The 19,614-nt window shown below is 43.4% G+C and overlaps 1 protein-coding gene across 4 annotated transcripts; it reads left to right on the plus strand.

The window, feature by feature from the left end:
* Window positions 1-160: 160 nt before the first annotated feature.
* On the plus strand, window positions 161-18,817 carry GZF1 (GDNF inducible zinc finger protein 1). 4 transcript variants are annotated; one of them, XM_007525514.3, is made up of 6 exons: window positions 161-263; window positions 4,173-5,565; window positions 9,088-9,182; window positions 12,629-12,796; window positions 15,542-15,699; window positions 16,644-18,817. In XM_007525514.3, exons 2-6 carry the CDS (start codon window positions 4,196-4,198, stop codon window positions 16,992-16,994), a joined length of 2,142 nt encoding a protein of 713 aa, XP_007525576.1. In that variant the 5' UTR covers window positions 161-263; window positions 4,173-4,195; the 3' UTR covers window positions 16,995-18,817. The 4 variants fall into 4 exon arrangements, with proteins under 4 accessions (XP_007525576.1, XP_060042251.1, XP_060042243.1 ...); XM_060186268.1 differs by lacking the exon at window positions 161-263 and adding an exon at window positions 2,184-2,518 and having other exon boundaries at window positions 16,690-16,915; XM_060186250.1 differs by lacking the exon at window positions 161-263 and adding an exon at window positions 2,187-2,518.
* The last annotated feature ends 797 nt before the right edge of the window (window positions 18,818-19,614 follow it).

Below are 19,614 nucleotides of genomic sequence, written 5' to 3' on the forward strand. Positions count from 1 at the left end.
GCGCGCGCCTCCGCTCGTGACGGGTGGTCCACAGAGCGCTAAGTCTCGATGTACGTCGCATCGCGTAGCTGCGCAACCTGCCTCTGCAGTCGAACGTGCGCACGCAGCCCTACTAGGGGCAGGACAGGGCAGGGCGGGGGCGGGGCGTGGTTGGAGGTGGCCAATCAGTGGATCCCGCGCAGGGCGGCGCCCCGCCCCTCCGGCTAGCAGTTCGAGGGGCCCTGGTCCAGTGGACGCAAGGCACCGGAGGCGGTGGCTGGGAGGTAAGTGCATCGCCTCCCGGTCCGCCTGGCCTTTGGACCCATCCATCCGCCGCTTCCGGCTGGCCGCCCGGGACTCCGCCAGGAGGAGTGGCGGACTTCGAGGGTGCAGGAGCTGGCGCGGGGGAGGCAGGACGGAGCGACCCGGGGCCAGGCCCTGGTGCGCGAGTTCAGCGGGCGCCTGGCGGAGCTGGCGCTCGGATCTGGCTGCAGCGGGGCGGCGGGGGCGTCGCGCTCGTGGCGATATTAGGCCCAGGTCCCGGGGTCTCGGGGTCCAGGGACCGCGGAGTATGGTGCTTTCTCTGCCTTAGGCCGGGCCGGGTTGCTGCACCCAGCCAGGAGGGGCGGCGGAGAGCGAAGCATGGGACCCAGGCGGCGACCAGGCTGCCTGTGCACTGCGGTGGACATGACCCGGCAACCTAGGCTCAAGGGCTCCCGGGGTGGTTGGTCACTGCCTGCCTTCGCGTGACCGTGCGAAACGGGAAATTGTGCTCAATCACCACTGAATTGACTGACTCAGAAACCACCCTCAGGCCGTCCGTAAGGTCTCACTTCTGCTTGAAGGGTGACACCGGCAGAGGTTTGGGGAGGTAGAGGGCTGATGTTAAGTGGGTCCCAAGCTAAGAGCCATCTGCAGCCATTTCTCCCAAAGCTGAGGCTGGTATCAGTGACAGCTACCCCCACCCCCAGTCTATACTCAGGCATGGTCAGTGTTTTCAGTTGCAGCGGAGTCTCCTTGAGGGGACACTGCTTAGGCCTCTCACATGTGATTAAAAAAAAAAAAAAAAAACACTCAGGGAAGTCTTTTTTACTGAGGCATGGGGGTCGCCTCAGTACCTTGAAAGCATTGATGGAAGTGCAGAAGGCAAGAGAGGTGAGAGTGGATTTCCAGGGAAGATGAAAGCAGGTTCTGACCTATACTTGCTGAGTCTAAGATGACATCTAAGACCTGGCTGAAGGAAGTTCAGGGGGAAAAAAAGTGGATGTTTTGGGTAGGAAGGTAGAGATTTAGGTAGGAGGGTGGAAGAGATAGCATAATGGTTATGCAAAGAGATGCTCATGCCTGAGGCTTTGAAGTCCCAGGTTCAATCACCCCACAATACCATAAGCCAGAACTGAACAGTGCTCTTGTAAAAGAGAGAGAGAGGGAGAGAGAGAGAAAGGACTGAGCAGTGCTCTTGTAAAAGAGAGAGAGAAAGGAAGAGAGAGAGAGAGATGCTTAGGAACCAGAGAAGACTAGAAAGGTAGGTGAATTCAAAAGCCAAAAGGCTGGGGGTGGACCTTGAAGAGGAAAACTATCTATGAGGAGTCCCAGGAGAGCAGAGCCAGTAAAACAAGACTAAAGAAAAGATGGTGTAGGGTATCGTGGAGCCTCGAGAGTTGACCTTGAGGTGGGGGGTAAAACTTGCTATGTTAAGCAGAACTTGGACTAGAGTTGGTGTATTGCACCAAAGTAAAGGACTTGGGTTGGGGGGGGGGGGGAGTGTTCAGGTCCTGGAACATGATGGCAGAGGAGGACCTAGGTTGGGAGGGGGTTAGAGTGTTATGTGGAAAACTGAGAAATGTTACACATATACCAACTACTGTATTTTCCTGTTGACTGTAGACCATTAATTCTCCAAATGAAGAAGAAGAAAAAGAAAAAAAACTTGCTGTGCTCACTACTGTAAAATATCTCAGGAGTAAAAGCATTGCTTTGCATTTGGCTAGTTTGGGTGTGTATGCTAAGCAGTGAGTCCAGGGTTCACCAGACTGTGACTCAAGTCCCAGCCCAGCAAATTACTGTTACCTTGTATTTTATTTAATGTATTGGATAGAAACAGAAGTTGAAAGGGAAGGTAAAGACAGAGAGGGAGCGAGACAGATATCTGCAGACCTGCTTCACCCTTGTGAGCCATACCTCCTGTAGGGGTGCTGAAACCCGGGTCCTTATGCTCAACCTGGTACACCACTGCCCAGCCCTCTCTCTTACTTGTTTTAAGCTTATTGCCTCCAAACCTTTACAAGGTCTTTAGACCTATGTGATTCCATCACTTCTAGCATGCCCCACCCCACCCCCTAGATAAATGCTGAGACAGAAGGAGACACTTCACTACTTACTGTGAAGTTTCCTTTTTACATGTTGCTCCCATGTAGTGGCCCAGGGCTTGAACCCAGCTTCTTACACACAGTAATGTATGCGTGACACCAGTTGAACCATCTCCCAGCCCGTTTGTGCTTATCGAAGCCTCACAGTGGCCTGCTAGCCTTCTACAGAGGTACAAAGAGTCAGAGAAGTTATTTAAAGTAACACAAGTTGTGAAAGCTATGACAATTGCTTTATTTCAGTAGAACAACATGATTCAAATGTTGATTCAAATTATAGACTACTTTTCCATGAAATTTTCCTGGTACATAGTATGTATATTCATACACACATATAGTTGGTTGTTTTTAAAGGAAAATGTGATTCTTTTAAGGCTTACTCCCAGAGAGTGGGAACCATAGGTTCATTTAAAATATTTTATTTCTTATTATTTTAATGAGAGGGATATACAGAGAGAGATCAGAGCACTGCTCAAGGAATTGAACCTGGGACCTCAGCCTCAGGCATGAAAGCTGATGGTAGAACATTATACTATCTCCCCAGGCATAGATTCATTTTAATCATTTGAATTGTTGATCAAAGAACTGGATATGATAACCATTATAAGCGACCATTTTGGGCCTGTATCTATAAATAAAATTGCCTAAATAAGCAAATATTGTTTTGGTGTATCTCATCAATCATAACTTTAGTCACTTTTTTTTTAACATTGGAGGAAATGTTAATAACTTTTTTTTTTTCAATCAGATACTAATTTTTGAAGGTGCATTATGACTTAGAAATACTGTAGGGACTGGGTAGTTGTGCACCTGGTTGAGCGCACATGTTACAGTGCGCAAGGACCCAGGTTCGAATCCCCGGTCCCCACCTGCAGGGGGAAAGCTTCACAAGTGGTGAAGCAGGGTTGCAGGTGTCTCTATTTCTCTCTCCTCTTATCACCCCTTCCCTCTCAGTTTCTGGCTGTTTCTATCCAATAAATAAACAAAGGTAATAAAAAAGATTTTAAAAAATACTATAATGTGAAGTGATTTTAATCTTTGTATGAGAAAAGTCAGCTTTAGGTTGTTATTCACCTTGTTTTCTTTTTATTTATTTTTTATATTACAGAATTACATGTCAACAGGGGTTTGAGTTCACCCTTTCCCAGCAGCAGAGTTCTGAATCTTCACTCTCTCTGCTGCAATCCACCACAGTTCCCCTAAAGTTGTAGACATGAGCCAACCATCTTCTCCACTATCTGTCCACATTTATACATAGTTACCCCTTCTTTTTCTGACTCAATCCTCTCTTCCCCTCTAAGCCACTCATAACGTCATAGCTGTCTCCATTATGTCCCTCTCCTTTTCCTTCTCTTTCTTTCAGGGTGCTGATGGAGCTGGAGTGTCAGCTTCTTTTTTTTTTTTTTTGGTTTCCAGGGTTATTGCTGGGGCTTGGTACCTACACTATGAATCCACTTCTCCTGGAGACTATTTTTTCCCCTTTTATTGCCCTTGTTGTTTATCATTGTTGTTGTTGTTATTGCTGTCGTTGCTGGATAGGACAGAGAAATAGAGGAGGAGAAGACAGAGGGGGGAGAGAAAGATAGACACCTGCAGACCTGCTTTACCACCTGTGAAATGACACCCCTGCAGGTGGGGATCTGGGGGCTCGAACAGAGTTTTGTACACTGATCTGTGCGCTTTGTGCCATGTGCAGCGCTTAACCCGCTGCGCTACCACCTGGTCCCCCTCAGCTTGTTTTCTAAAGGACTAAAATAATCCTCATAGTATTGAATCCCTTTGCCTAAGTGGTTGCTTGTATATGAAAATTCTTGGTTTTGTTTCTAGAGCTACTTTTGGAAAGAAGAAACATGGAAAATGGTGCAGTTCTGTTGGAATCCAAATCCTCACCATTTAACCTTCTACATGAAATGCATCAGCTCCGACTTCTTGGCCATCTGTGTGACGTGACTGTAAGTGTGGAGTATCAGGGTGTCCGGGAAGAATTCATGGCCCACAAGGCGGTACTGGCTGCCACTAGCAAATTCTTTAAGGAAATGTTCCTGAATGAAAAGACTGTGGATGGCACTAGGACTAACGTCTACTTAAATGAAGTGCAGGTGGTTGACTTCGCCTCATTTCTTGAGTTTGTCTACACTGCAAAGGTGCAGGTGGAAGAAGATCGGGTGCAGCGCATGCTGGAAATGGCTGAAAAACTAAAATGTTTGGACTTATCAGAAACTTGTTTTCAGTTAAAGAAACAGATGTTGGAGTCTGTCCTTTTGGAGTTGCAGAATTTCTCAGAGTCTCAGGAGCCAGAAGGAAGCAGTGGCACCCAAGTCAGCATTGTTCCTGACCAACCACTGCCTCCAGCCAGTATGGCGGAGGACAGTTCTCTTGTTAATGGCCTAGTGGATTCCTCTGATTGCCCAGAGGAGAAAATCAGCAATGGCATGTTGCTGGACACAGCCCTGAGGAAGCCTAAGGAGAAGACAGACAAGAAGAAAGATATTGTTACGCCTCCTTACCCTAAAATCAGAAGAGCTAGCGGGAGGCTGGCTGGGAGAAAGGTGTTTGTGGAAATCCCTAAAAAAAAATACACGAGACGACTCCGAGAACAGCAGAAAAGTGCTGAGGAGGACTTGGGGGACTACCAGTGTCCCCAAGACCCCAGCCCAGACACTGTAAAAACAGAAGTGGAGCCAAGTGCCCAAAATGAGGACCACAATGCCGTGGCACAAGCAGAGGAAGTGCTGCAGAAAGCAAGGCAAGGAGAGGAGGAAGAGGATGAGGAAGATGAGGAGGTGGTAAAAAGGAAGAGCAACTTCAAGTGCATGATCTGTGACAAGGCCTTCCTATATGAAAAGAGCTACTTGAAGCACATCTGCCACCACCATGGGGTGGCCACCGAGGTGGTTCACCGCTGTGACACCTGCAGCCAGACCTTCGCCAACCGCTGCAACCTGAAGAGTCACCAGCGCCACGTGCACAGCAGTGAGCGTCACTTCCCCTGTGAGCTGTGTGGGAAGAAATTCAAGAGGAAGAAGGATGTCAAGCGACATGTGTTGCAGGTCCACGAGGGGGGTGGTGAGCGGCACCAGTGCCAGCAGTGTGGCAAGGGCCTGAGCTCCAAGACAGCCCTGCGGCTCCACGAGCGGACACACACAGGCCACAAGCCATATGGCTGCACTGAGTGTGAGGCCAAATTCTCACAGCCTTCTGCCCTGAAGACCCACATGAGGTACAGCCATGGTCCCCATCCAGAGTGTGGGAGGGACGTCTCCAACACCCTGTTAATCTGTTTGCGAGAATGTGGGCTGTTTGCTTGCTTTAGTTTCTGGAAATGTATCCAGAGCAGTTGTGGTGGTTCTGGGATTTGGACCTATGTGACCTTATATTCAGCTTCTTCCTCTTCCATGGGTTCCTTCTGAAAGTTAAAGTCTTTTTTTGAGACACTGTTTTAATTCTTTCAGGGTAAATGCCTGGAGATGGCTCCATGTTCCAGCTGTCCTACCACCCTCAGGCCTAGAGGGACCTTTCCACTGTGGCAGAGTAGGGCTAGGCAACCAAGTCTTAGGTTGTATTCACTGCAGACCAGGGCTTTCCTGCAGAGTCGTCTCTGCTGCATAGTTTCTGCCCATTATCCGAGAAGTTAATTGGGCTAATTACCTTAACATCTGGGTAGTACAGTCCCATTAAAGACCTCACTGAGAAGCACTTAAGACTTTAGGATGCTTCTCTGGTCTGTTTCTTAAGATCTCCAGGTTTGCAAAGTGTGCTGTTGGTTAGGCTAAACTAGAGTTCAGTGTTTTCTATTAGTTTTTCAACTATAGGTTGGTGACAGTCAATATGTAAATGTCAATAAGATTTCCTTGTAGTGCCCAGTACTGTGTGTTTGAAACCCAGACAAGGAGTCTTCTACTCTTGTCTGTATCCATCCTCAAATCTAAGCCAGTTCTCAGAGTGGTGGCGCACTATCCATCATTATTTTCACTCTCTTTACTTAAACTCTTTGTTTATTATCTTTATTGGATAAAAACAGCCAGAAATTGAGAGGGGAGGAGGAGATAGAGAGACACCTGTAGCCCTGCTTCACCACTTGCAAAGCTTTCCCCCCTGCAGGTGGGGGTCAGGGGCTCGAACCCGGGTCCTTTCACACTGTAACATGTCGCTCAACCAGGTGCACCCCCACTACCCAGCCCCACTTAAACTCTTACGTTTAAAAACTTGAAAAGAAAATACTTAGTAAATTGTGGTTAATGACCACACCTGCTAGCTGTAAAATTTAAGTGCTTATGCATACTCCTCAGAAGCCAGATCTCTTCCACATTTTAACACTTCTTTCTAGCTAGCTAGCTTTTGTCATTTTAGAAAGTGGTAATAAGTTGGTTGTTTTGTTTTCTTTCTCCACCAGGGTTGTCACTGGGCCTTGGTGCCTGCACGCTGAATCCACTATTCCCAGCAGCTTTTTTTTCCTTCCTCTCCTTTTTATTTATTTTCTATTAGAGAGGAAGATGGGGGTGGGGTGGGGAGGATATACCTGCAATACTACTCTCCTTGTGAAGCTTCTCCCTGCAGGTAGAAACTGGAATTTTGAACCTTATTCCTTGTTCATTGTAATACCTACACTGTATCAAGTGTACCACTTCCTGGCCCCATCAACAACAGTTATTATTTGGAACAATTAAGACTTTACAAATGTATGGTGCTATTGAATGTTTCAAAATTAGCCAAAAATAGGACAGCAAGAGAGCACACTTCATGTATCTGCTTTATCATTCACCCTGCCTCCAATATACTGAAGGAAGTTTTAGTGCTGTGGTGTTTTTGTCTCTTGGTCTCTGAAAGAAAAAAAATCAGCTTGGAGCAGTGAAGCACTGATGAAGGAAAAAACAACAACAAGAACAAAAAAAAACCCAAAGGCATGTTCTCTACCTGTCTACACATGACATAAAGCCTGAGGCATATGTGGGTGAACATTAGCTTTTTAAAAAATTTTTTATTTATAAAAAGGAAACACAGTCAGTAGAGCATGAGACTCTTAATCTCAGGGTCGTGGGTTTGTGCCCCACGTTGGGCACCATATGCCAGTCCCTGTTCGGGCGCCGTTTGCCAGTCTAGCTTCGCGGGCAGGAGAGAGAGATGACCAGGGACTCATGGCTGAGTGGTACACAGTTCAGTCTTTATTCATGTGGAACGCAGCACAATCTAAGCTATCTCTAATCACAATCCTGTCCTTATATATCCTGAGGCGGAGGTGTCAGGTCCAAAGAGGATGTATGTAGGATAAGGGGGTGGGGAGAAGGAAAAAGCGTGCAAAACAGTGAGGATTAAACCAATGCCCTAGAGGCAGGGTGGTGCTTAGTTCACAGTGGTTATGTAAATAGAATACAGTGTTAAGCAGGGGGGATTAAACCAATGAAACAGAAGGGGTCTTAGAAGCAGAAGTTAGAAGCAGACCAACAACTGACAAAGACCATAGGATAAGAGGGGTACAACTCCACACAATTCCCACTACCAGAACTCCATATCCTATTCCTTCCCCTTGATAGCTTTCCTATTCTTTATCCCTCTGGGAGTATGGGCCCAGGGTCATTATGGGATGCAGAAGGTGGAATGTCTGGCTTCTGTAATTGCTTTCCTGATGAACATGGGCGTTGACAGGTCAATCTATACTCCCAACCTGTCTCTCTCTTTCCCTAATGACGTGGAATATTAACTCCCCCCCCCCCATTTATTTCCTCAAGATAAAAGATGAGAGGGGCCAGGCAGTAGTGCATCTGTTAGAGCACACATACAATATATATGCAAGGACCCAGTTTTAAGCCCCCGGTTTCACACTTGCTGTTGAAAAGCTTCATGAGCAGTGCTATAGGTATCTTTCTTGTTTCCCTCTCTGCTTACCCCCACCCTACCGATTTCTCTCTGTGTATGCAATAGATAAATAAACTTTTAATTTTTTTTTATTAGCTTTACTTATTGGATAGGACAGCTAGAAATCGAGAGGGAGCGGGTAATAGAGAGGGAGAAAGACAGACACCTGCAGCACAGCTTCACCACTTGTAAAGCTTTCCCCCTGCAAGTGGAGGCCAGGGGCTCAAACCCGGGTCCTTGCGCATTGTAACATGTGCTCAACCAGGTGTGCCACCACCTGGCCCCCGATAAACTATTTTTAAAAAAAGAGAGATAAAGGATGAGAGGGGGAGGAGAGATACCACAATACTGCTCCACTGCTTGTGAAGTTACTGTGATAGGCACTCCCATGTGGTAGCTGAAGGCTTGACCTCAGGTCCTCACACATGTACCTATATGTGTGCACTATACCTGGTGAACCAGCCAGCACTCGAGTGGACATCGACAGGACAACCTCTCAGTCTGCTGACCTCCTGTTAAAATGAATTTGGAGAGGGCAGATCTCTTATCCTTTTACTCCTCTCGTTCTCATTAGGTCTCTTGGAATAAACTGTCTTCGCACTGTAGGTAGGAAATTGTATTGCAAAGTGAGGTTTGAAATACGTTCTAAGGGGCCAGGTGGTGGCGCACCTGGCTGAGTGCACATGTTACAATGTGCAAGGGCCCAGGTTCAAGCCCCTGGTCCCCACCTCGGGGAAGGCTTCACGAGTGGTAAAGCAATACTGCAGGTGTCTGTCTCTCTCCCTCTCTATCACCCCCTTCCCTCTTGATTTCTGGCTACCTCTATCCAATAAATAAATATTAAAAAAAATATATGTTCTAAGTTATCATCTGAATGTTGTCCTTTCAGAATTCATACAGGGGAAAAACCTTTTGTCTGTGATGAATGTGGTGCAAGATTCACTCAGAACCACATGCTGATTTATCATAAAAGGTGTCACACAGGTAAATACTTAATGCTGTTGTGATTGAATGTCTCTCCTAGCTGTAGAATGGAACTGTAGCTTACTGATTTACAAGTGGTGTGGGTTTATGCCCACTGAATCCAGTGCTGTTATGCTTTCAGTGGTTGTTTTTGCACACCTAACAGCAGGAACTGGCGTATGACATGTGAGTTGTTTTGGTTTTTATACTAAGAAATGATAATACAGTTCCTACTATACTACCTGCATATTTTTACTTCCAGTACTAGAGAAATTATTCAGAATACGGGAAAATCTGTATGCTATTATCTTCCTTCCTGTTATTTCTAATAAGAAAACATTAGCAACAGTTTCACTGTCTAACCACAAAGAAATGTTTTGGTAAACTAGTAAATCTACTTCTTTCATTCTTAAAAGTATGAAAAACGCCTGAGCAGGGTTGTCAACTTGAGAAAATGCACAGTTGAGCATATAGTAAATCCCAGTATGTACTGAAAGCCTGGATGTAAAAGATTAGAATCACTATGTATGGTACTAAGGTGATGAAATTGTCTCGTTTCTACTTTTCCAAATGTAGGGATGGTTTCATTATGTGAGGGAGAATTTTTTTTTTTTTTTTACCCCCAGAGTTATCACTGGAGCTTGGTGCCTGCACTACAAATCCGCTGCTCATGGCGCCATCTTTTTTCCATTGTTGTTATTGTTGGATAGGACAGAGAAAAATTGAGAAAGAGGAAGACAGAGGGAGAGAAAGATAGGCACCTGCAGACCTGCTTCACCATTTGCAAAGCGACCCCCTCCCTCTGCAGGTAGGGAGCTGGGGGCTCGAACTGGGGTCCTTGCTCAGGTCCTTGCTCTTCGCACTATCTTGTGCACTACCACCCGGCCCCCTGAGTAAATTTTTTTTTTTTAATTTTTGTTTCTAAAAAGGAAACACTGACAAAAACCATAGGATAAGAGGGGCACAACTCCACACAATTCCCACCACCAGAACTCCATATCCCATCCCCTCCACTGATAGCTTTCCTATTCTTTATCCCTGTGGGAGTATGGACCCAGGGTCATTATGGGGTGCAGTTTTTAATAATTTTTTATCTTTATTTTTTGGATAGGCAGCCAGAAATTGAGAGGAAGGGGAAAATAGAGAGAGAGACCTGCAGCCCTGCTTCACCACTTGTGAAGCTTTCCACCTGCAGGTAGGAACTGGGGGCTTGAACCTGGGTCCTTGCACATTGTAACGTGCACTTGACTAGGTGCGTCACCACCTGGCCCCCTCTAGGGAGTAAATTTAAGTTGACTTTATTCTGATTCATCGTAGAATCTGTGACAATTATAGTCATTCAGTTGCTTTTCATGTGCTTGTTTTTTTTTGTTTTTTTCTTGGTACCTACATGATTCCACCACTCCAAACAAACCCTTCCCCCACCCCAACACAAACAATTTTATTTTATTTTACTTTTTTGCCTCCAGGGTTATTTCTGGGGCTCGGTACCTACACCATGAATCCACTGCTCCTGGAGGCCATTTTTCCCCCTTTTGTTGCTTTTTGTTGTAGCTTTGTTGTGGTTATTATTGTTGTTGTTGATGTTGTTCGTTGTTGGATATTACAGAAAGAAATGGAGAGAGAAAGGGAAGACAGAGGGGGAGAGAAAGACAAACACCTGCAGACCCCCCTTCACTGCCTGTGAAGCGACTCCCCTGCAGGTGGGGAGCCGGGGGCTGGAACCGGGATCCTTACGCTGGTCCTTGGCTTTGCACCACATGCGCTTAACCTGCTGTGCTACCTCCCAACCCCCCCCCCACATATTTTTAAATTTTAATTTAAAGTAGAAACAGAGAGAGAGAGGGAGTACCTCCCAGGCTTGGTGCTCCCATCTAGTGCCAGTAGCTCAAATCTCCATCCTCACACATGGTAAAATGTTTTTCTTTTTACTAGAGCACTGCTCAGCTCCAGCTTACAGTGGCACATGGGATTGAACCTGGGGTTTTAGAGCTTCAGGCATGAGTCTTTTCGCATAACCATTATGCTATCTCCCCAGCCCACACATGGTAAAATGTACTAAGATTTTATTTATTTATGAGGAAGATAGGAGGCGAGAGAGAAAGAATCAGACATCACTCTGGTACATGTGCTGCTGGGAATTGAACTCAAGAACTCATGCTTGAAAGTCCAGTGTTTTGTCTACTGCATCACCTCCCAGACTACTTCAGTGGGAATGTCTTGACTGTAAAATGAACAGAATTGTTATCTGTTGGAAGCTTGCATGTGGATAGGTCAAATTCCACTGAAGAGTAAAACTAGAATCAGTCATTTGATGAAAACATGAGTAGATTTAGATTTTACTAAAACTAGTCTTTTGATTTTGATGCTTGTGAAATAAAGCAGAATTAATAATCAAATGAGTTTGATATGTGATATTAGACTCAAACTACATAATGATAATGGGAAATAGCATTTAAACTTTTATTTTCTAATATTGTAATTCAGTCCAAGTTGATTGATGATACTCTTGATTATACTTTTTCCAAAACTTTTATTTATTTTATTAATATGAGAGAGGGGAAGAGGAGAGAGCCAAAACATCACCCTAGCATGTGACCTTATCTGCAGTTGAACTCAGGACTTCCTGCTTGACAGTTCAGTGCTTTTAACCACTGAGCCACCTTCCAGCCTGCATAGATTAAACTTTTTGTATCTAGCCCTTCCTCTCCAGAAGGGCATTTATCTTAATGGAGATCAAGATCCATAGAAATGCTTCTGGGGAGGGGGAAGGAGGACTAGGAATTCCTTCAAACAAATGGCAAAATTACTTTGTTTGTAGTGACTGAATTTCCAAACTGTGAGTTGGCTGAATACTGCTGTAATTCTAGCCTTGGAAATCTCAGGAGATTTCCAAGGATATTTTATTTATTTACTTTTTTTAAATATATTTTATTTATTTTAATGAGAGAGCAATACAGAAAGACCAGAGCACTGCTCAGCACTGGTTTATGGTGCTTCTGGGGATTAAACCTGGGACCTCAAAGCCTCAGACATGAAAGTCTTTTTTGAGTAACCATTGTGCTTATGGTCTCCTCAGCCCTGCAAGGATATTTTACACCAACACTGAATAAGTTATAGGCACTGTTTGCTGGTAGATGCTTTATGATAGATTTAATTAGAACATGTAACATACTGCTTACCAGGTCACTTTTGAGGAGTTCATGAGTTTAAAGATTGTGAACCTACTCTTCCTGTGTATTTTTAAAAATTATTTATTTATTTATGTGAGAGATATAGAGAGAGGGGAGAGAGAACAGAGCACTACTCAGTTCTGGTTTATGGTGGGGCTGGGGATTGAACCTGGGACCTTGGAGCCTTAGGCATGAAAGTCTTTTTGCATAACCATTATGCTGTCTTCCCACTCCTTCCTGTGTATTCTATTGCCTGTATCATTCCTAAATATTTCTTTCATCTTTTTTATGTAGGTGAGAGACCTTTTATGTGTGAAACATGTGGCAAGAGTTTTGCTTCTAAGGAATATTTAAAACATCACAATAGAATCCATACTGGATCAAAACCCTTTAAATGTGAAATTTGTTTCAGGACTTTTGCCCAGCGGAATTCGCTTTATCAGCACATTAAAGTTCATACAGGTATGACTAAAATGTTGCCAAAAGGGAGTTAAGTGTGGAGTTAAGAAAAATATCCCTAAAGACCAACAAAATGGTGGGGGCCAGGTAGTGGCACACCTGGTTAAGTGCACACATTACAGTGTACAAGGTCCTAAGTTCAAGCCCCCGTTCCCCACCTAAATGTAGGGGGAAAGTTTCATGAGTGGTGAAGCAGGTCTGCAGGTGTCTCTATGTCTCGCCTCTAAATTTCTCTGTCTCCATTCAATAATAAATAATAATAATAATAGTGTGGTCCAGGAGGTGGCACAGTGGATAAAGCATTGGACTCTCAAGCATGAGGTTCTGAGTTCTACCCCTGGCAGCACATGTACCAGAGTGATGTCTAGTTCTTTCTCTCTTTCCTTCTATCTTTCTCATTGATAAATAAATAAATAAATAATATTTTAAAAATAAAGATAAAATATATATTTAAAAAAAAACACCAGCAAAATATCTCACCTAAATAGCACACTTGCTTTGTCATACACTGCCCGAGTCCAGCCTCAGCAGGTTCATAGGGTGTCCTGAAGGATGAGGGGAGTCAGCGCGAATGAAGTGAGAGACACATCTGCAAGTTCAAATGCAGGAGAGAGGCATCTCTGCTTTCTGCAGAGCTTTTATTTTTATGCACTTTTTTAACTGAATACAGTTGACATCCTATAAGATTATTTTTATTAACATCAAAAATAACTTCAAACATTATTATCATTTTAGGTATGTTCTCCTTGAAAGTTCCCTTGGCCTGAGACAGCCTGCCCTCCCCTTTGTTTTGACCATCTGTGTTGGGTCAGCATAACTTTTCTGGCACTCAATCTAATAGTCTTTCTTCCTAACCCATTCTTGGATGGGTCTTAATAGATCATTCAGACCAAGTCTTTTATAATATCTATAATATCTAGTAAACTGTCTACCTAAAAAAATCTACTGTAAAGTAAGCACACACCATGGGGGCTCTCTTCTGGCTAACCTTTGCATATATGAGAGCTTACTAACTTCTACCCATATGAAAGTTTACTAACTTCTACCCATTTACCCTTAACGTTAACTACTTAACAGCCTCTGTATTCATCGTAGATACCTGTAACCAGAAGCAAGGGGGTCTGTGGGTGAGGGTAAGCGATAGGGCCTCTGTATATTTAGGTGGAAACCAGTCTGCTACTTATTCTATAAGCCACCCGTGGTTCTGGTTTTGGTCTGAGTTCAGCTAATTGAGGAGCTGCAGTGGTGACAAATAGCTCTTCTTCTGAAAGCCTTTTAGTGAGTGCAGCAGCTTCTGCTCCTAGGCCATTTTTAGTCTTGTTACACCCACTGCCGTAATTGTTATTACTATGTACTTCCCCTGGGGATCTCTTTTTATTGTCCCCAGGTAATATTTCTGTATGTCCCATGTAGCCAATAAGTCCTCAAACCACCAATGTAGTTGAAAACAAAAGGATGAATAGCTTCAGTTTGGTCCAGGACTTCCCGCTCTTCAGGCAATCCCAGCCTGCTGGGACTTTGTCAGACAGCAGACTTGACTTCGCCTTCACCAATACACATATAACCCATATTTAAGCTCAGCCTTTACTGTACTGGAGGAAGCTTCAATGTTACTATCTTCTTTTTTTGCCTCCAGGATTATTGCTGGGGCTCAGTGCCTACACCATGAATCCACTGCTCCTGGTGGCCATTTCCCCCCTTTTGTTTGCCTTTGTTGTTGTAACCTTGTTGTGGTTATTATTGTTATTGTTGATGTCGCTCATTGTTGGATAAGATAGAAAGAAATGGAGAGAGGAGAGGAAGACAGAGAGGGGGAGAGAAAGACACCTACAGACCTGCTTCACCGCTTGTGAAGCGACTCCCCTGCAGGTGGGGAGCCTGGGGCTTGAACCAGGATCCTTACAATGTGCCTTGCACTTTGCCCACGTGCACTTAACCCGCTGCGCTACCGCCCTCCCCCCCCTCCCCCCCCCCCGTGTTACTGTCTTTTCTTCTGTCTCTGTTTCTCACTTCTGTCTGAAAAAGTTGGCTTAGTAATGAAACTCCAGTGGTAATAAATAAATAAATTACATATATATATCCCAAAGGTTTTGCTTTACTAGAAAATTACTGGGAGTTGGGCGGTAGTGCAGCCAGCTAAGCAGCACGTGGCATGAAGCTCAAGGACCGGCTTAAGGATCCCGGTTCCAGCCCCGGCTCCCCACCTACAGTGGAGTTTCTTCATAGGTGGTGAAGCAGGTCTGCAGGTGTCTTATCTTTCTCTCCCCCTCTCTGTCTCCCCTCCTATCTCCATCTGTTTCTGTCCTATCCATCAACAACGATGGCATGAATAACAACAATAATAACTACAACAACAATAAAAAGGGCAACAAAAGGGAATAAATATTTAAAAAATTAACAAAAATTACTGAATTTAGCTAGCTTTACTTAAATTTCTAGCTCTGAGAAACCAAAAAGGTATGGATGTTTGAATAAGCATATAGATGAGGGAAGATTTGAGCATTTTCAAATTAGAATTAGGAATTATCTGTATATATTTTGTGTATAACATATGTATGCAAACTCAGTTATTACCGGTCTTAGAATTTTCTGTTCCATCACTGTGGAAAATGGACAGTAAGCTTGTGCTTGACAGTAGAATGGTGGGTGATGTTTCTCAATGGCTTAAAAGCAGCATTCTGGAATGTGTTCAGAATCAAATACCATAAAGTTAAGAGATCAACCAGTTTTCTTCTGTTCCTGCCTCAGGGGAGCGTCCCTATTGTTGTGACCAGTGTGGTAAGCAATTTACCCAGCTCAATGCACTGCAACGCCACCACCGGATCCACACTGGGGAGAAGCCATTCATGTGTAATGCATGTGGGCGGACTTTTACTGATAAGTCCACTCTCCGAAGGCACACTTCAGTAAGTAATAATATGTCTTGTTTAAGAATGACAAACTAATGGTTACATAGTACTCAAAACCCTGTACAGCAAGTGCCCATCATAATTCTGTGAAGTGTTGAGATCACACATCTTTTCCTGAAGTGAGTATAATCAGTGTTAAAGAAGAAAGAAACCTGGGAGCCGGGCGGTAGCACAGCTGGTTAAGCGTGGCAGCGCAAGGACCAGCGTATGGATCCCAGTTCAAGCCGCACCCCCCCACACACATACACCTGCAAGGGAGTCGCTTTACAAGCGGTGAATCAGGTCTACAGGTGTCTGTCTTTCTCTCCCCTTCTCTGTCATCCCCTCCTCTCTCTATTTCTCTCTGTCCTATCTAACAATGACAACATCAATAACAACAACAATAATAACTACAACAACAATAAAAAGACAACAAGGGCAACAAAAGGGAAAATAAGTAAATAAAAGAAGAAACCCTAGTCTCTGAGCCCAGGAAAGTATAATCCATGATAATTACATTCTGATAACGTCAGTATTAGTAGAAACGTATTCTGTTCTTGCAGACACTACATTTAAGTTGAAGAGAAACTTTTAAGAGACATACTTGTTCCCTGCAGTTCTGGGGAGTTTCCCTCCTTTCAGTTTTGCCACTTGCACATAATTTGCATATACATATATAATATGTGGGCTGGCCTTGTTCACTTGCAGAATGCATGGAGGATTCCTCTTTGTCTCCATGGCTTATTCCTTTTATCACTGAGTCATTTGGGCTGCATTAGATGTGTTCTAGATATCCAGTCTCTAAGTAAAGGATAGCTGGTTGCTTCTTGCTTGGGACATTAAGAATAAAACTGCTGTGCGCACTCAGGATGTACTTATTCAGAAGTAGCTGTAAACTGGGAGATGTGCAGTTTTCTGTTCAGAGACACATTAATTCACTTTTATTTTGTGTTTATTTGTAGATACATGATAAGAATACTCCATGGAAGTCTTTCCTTGTTATTGTAGATGGCTCACCCAAGAATGATGACGGGCACAAGACTGAACAGGCTGATGAAGAATACACATCATCTAAACTTTCGGATAAATTGCTGACTTTTACAGAAAATGGCCATTTTCACAACCTGACCACAGTCCAAGATAGTGTGCTTCCTGTGCACGAGAACAATTCTGTAGTCGATGCCTGCAGGTCGGGTGAGCCAGTGATGTCCCAGGACACTCTACTGGCCACTACTATCAGTGAGCTTAGTGAGCTGACTCCCCAGACAGACACAATGCCCCCTCAACTTCATACTCTAACCAACATGGAATAAGAGCTTGAAGTCTCCTGCTAAGTAGGTCTTACCCTATGTCTTGACACAGCCGTATGCAAGATGTTGGGGGCTAAGAAAATGAGCTACTGTGAGCAAAGAAGTGGGCAAAGGTGGTTTCTGCAGAATCTGCTGAATTTCTGCAAACTTGCACGTCTTTAGCAAAGCATTTTTAAAAGCTTTCCCTTAAAAATCCTGATCTGCATGATCTCAGCTACACTTTATGAACAAACAAGGCACTTAACATAACCTCACATAATTCTGGTGTAGTTGTATGCATTTATCACTGTAATGCTCGATTATCTTAACAATTGTGATTTTAGACCACTTCTCAGTTTAACTGTAGAGTACAGAGCAGTGGTCCTACTCATGAAATTGCTGTTCATGGTCTTCCTGGTCTCTCACCCTGCTTTACTTAAAATGTGGATTTTTTTTCTCTGATACTTTTATGGTATTTTTGTATCAAACTGAAATTAAACTGGAGTCATATATTTTCAACTATATCTTCCCTGTCAAATTGAAGCAAATCAGATCTGCTCTAGGGACACTTGAACAGATTATTGCACTCATTCCCCTCTACCCCTTCACTTGTAAAATCATAAAAAAAAAAAAAAGGAATGATAAATTGGACACTTTCAAACAGCTTAGTATAATCTGTACTTAGCACATAAGCAGCCAGGACATTTGTAACTGTTGAAATGACATATGGCTGTTTAGATTCATTCCTCAAACTTGGATTAGGTAAAAGCTGTCCTACCAAAGATTCTAGCAGCAAACAGTACAGTATTTATTTTGCAAAAAGGTATACATATTAAGCAAGAGGCTTCTGAACACTTGAAACATGAAACAGTTATTCACAAAGTAGTGGTGAGGTAACTGTGGCAAATCAGAAGAATTCACAGTATTGATATTTTTGCTAAGTTTTTCTGACTTCTGTGATCTTCAGCAATTAAGACTTTCTCATTTTCATATCAAGAACTTAAACAAGTATTTGCCACTCATTTGTCTCCTTGGAGACATATGTGAATAACTGTAGAAGGGACCAAAGGCCTCTGTATACTTATTTTTTAATTATGCCTTAAAAGTGGATCGTGAAGAACCAGTAGCTTCTGTCTTAAATGCTCCTATGTCTCATGGTGGACTTAATTATTGCTCAAAATTAATTTATAATGAAGAGATCATTCTGCTGTATTTGCTAAACCTGATGCTTGGTTCCAGTGGCCTAGGTATGTAGCCGCATGCTGTACGAAGTACTTGACTCACATGTAACCTTAAACATTAATTTAAGAGGATCTTGAAGGAGAAATGTTCACTAGTTGCTTTCCTCTAAATTTTAATTTATTGAACTTGCTGTGAAAATGCATTTCTAAGAGAAAGGTACTTTATCCATAAGTTCCAGGATGAAGACTTCACTGCACTATGCCTGAAACAAAAGAAGGAAGAAGGTCTTCCTAATGCTTACTTGGTTTTAACATGTTTCAGTTACTACTAAAGCCAAGATAAGGGGTCTTAGACACTGATAACATGTTTCAGACCTGCTCTTGAAGATAGCAGTACTGAATTACTTCTAATTAAATTATAACAGTTTATCCTTGTTGTGTTTACAGAACAACAACAAAAAAAAAGTGACTGTCACACCACCATTTTATTTTTGGTAAGAGAATGAACCTGCCCAGTCAAATGTACTGTTTCAAGGAATAAAGTCATCTTAGAAGAAATTTAAATAATATAGATTATTTTGTTACTGGAAGAATTTGTGTTTTGAATTTGTTTTAGAAATTCTACAGAACTGTTGAATGTGTTAATAAATGTTTACTTTCTAAAAAGTCTTATAAGTTTATTTCCACTTTCAGAGTTTAAGCTCTGTAGAAATAAGACTCCTGATGGAAACAAGAACAATTTTCTTAATTTTTTGTAAGTAGTGAAATTTAGAGCCTACAGTTCCAAACATTTAGATCACACATTTCTTCTTTCAAAGTGTTGAGTGGGGGGAGGGGACGCACACCTGGTTAAGCACACATAGTACTAAAGTATTAAGCACAAGGACCATGGCAAAGATCCTAAGTTGAGCTCCCAGCTGCCACCCCGCAGGAGAAGACTTCATGAGAGGTGAAGCAGGTCTGCAGGAGTCTATCTTTCCTGCTTTCCCTCCTCTCTAAATTTCTTGTTTATCCAATAAAATGAAAAAATATCTACCAGGAATAGTGGATTCATAGTGCCTGCATTGACCACTGGCAATAACCCTGGAGGAAAAACAAACAAAAAACAGCTGGCAAAGTGTTAAGACCTGATGATGTTACAACTAGTCCTTAGAAATAAGCCATATGGGGATCGGTTGGTAGTGCATGGGGTTAAGTGCACATCACAGTGCCAAGTGTAAGGACTTGCACAAGGATCCAGTTTGAGCCTCTGGCACCTCACCTGCAGGGGGGTCGCTTCACAAATAGTGAGGCAGGTCTGCAGGTGTCTTTCTCCCTCTCTGTCTTCCCCTCCTCTCTCAATTTCTCTTTGTCCTATCCAATGGTAAAAAAAAAAAAAGTAAAAAATGGGTTGCTGCCAGGAGCAGTGGATTTGTATTGCAGGCACCAAGCCCCAGCAATAACCCTGGAGGCCAAAAAAAAAA

The sequence above is a fragment of the Erinaceus europaeus genome, chromosome 1 (genome assembly GCF_950295315.1).
Source record: "Erinaceus europaeus chromosome 1, mEriEur2.1, whole genome shotgun sequence".
NCBI classification, from domain to species: Eukaryota; Metazoa; Chordata; class Mammalia; order Eulipotyphla; family Erinaceidae; genus Erinaceus; species Erinaceus europaeus.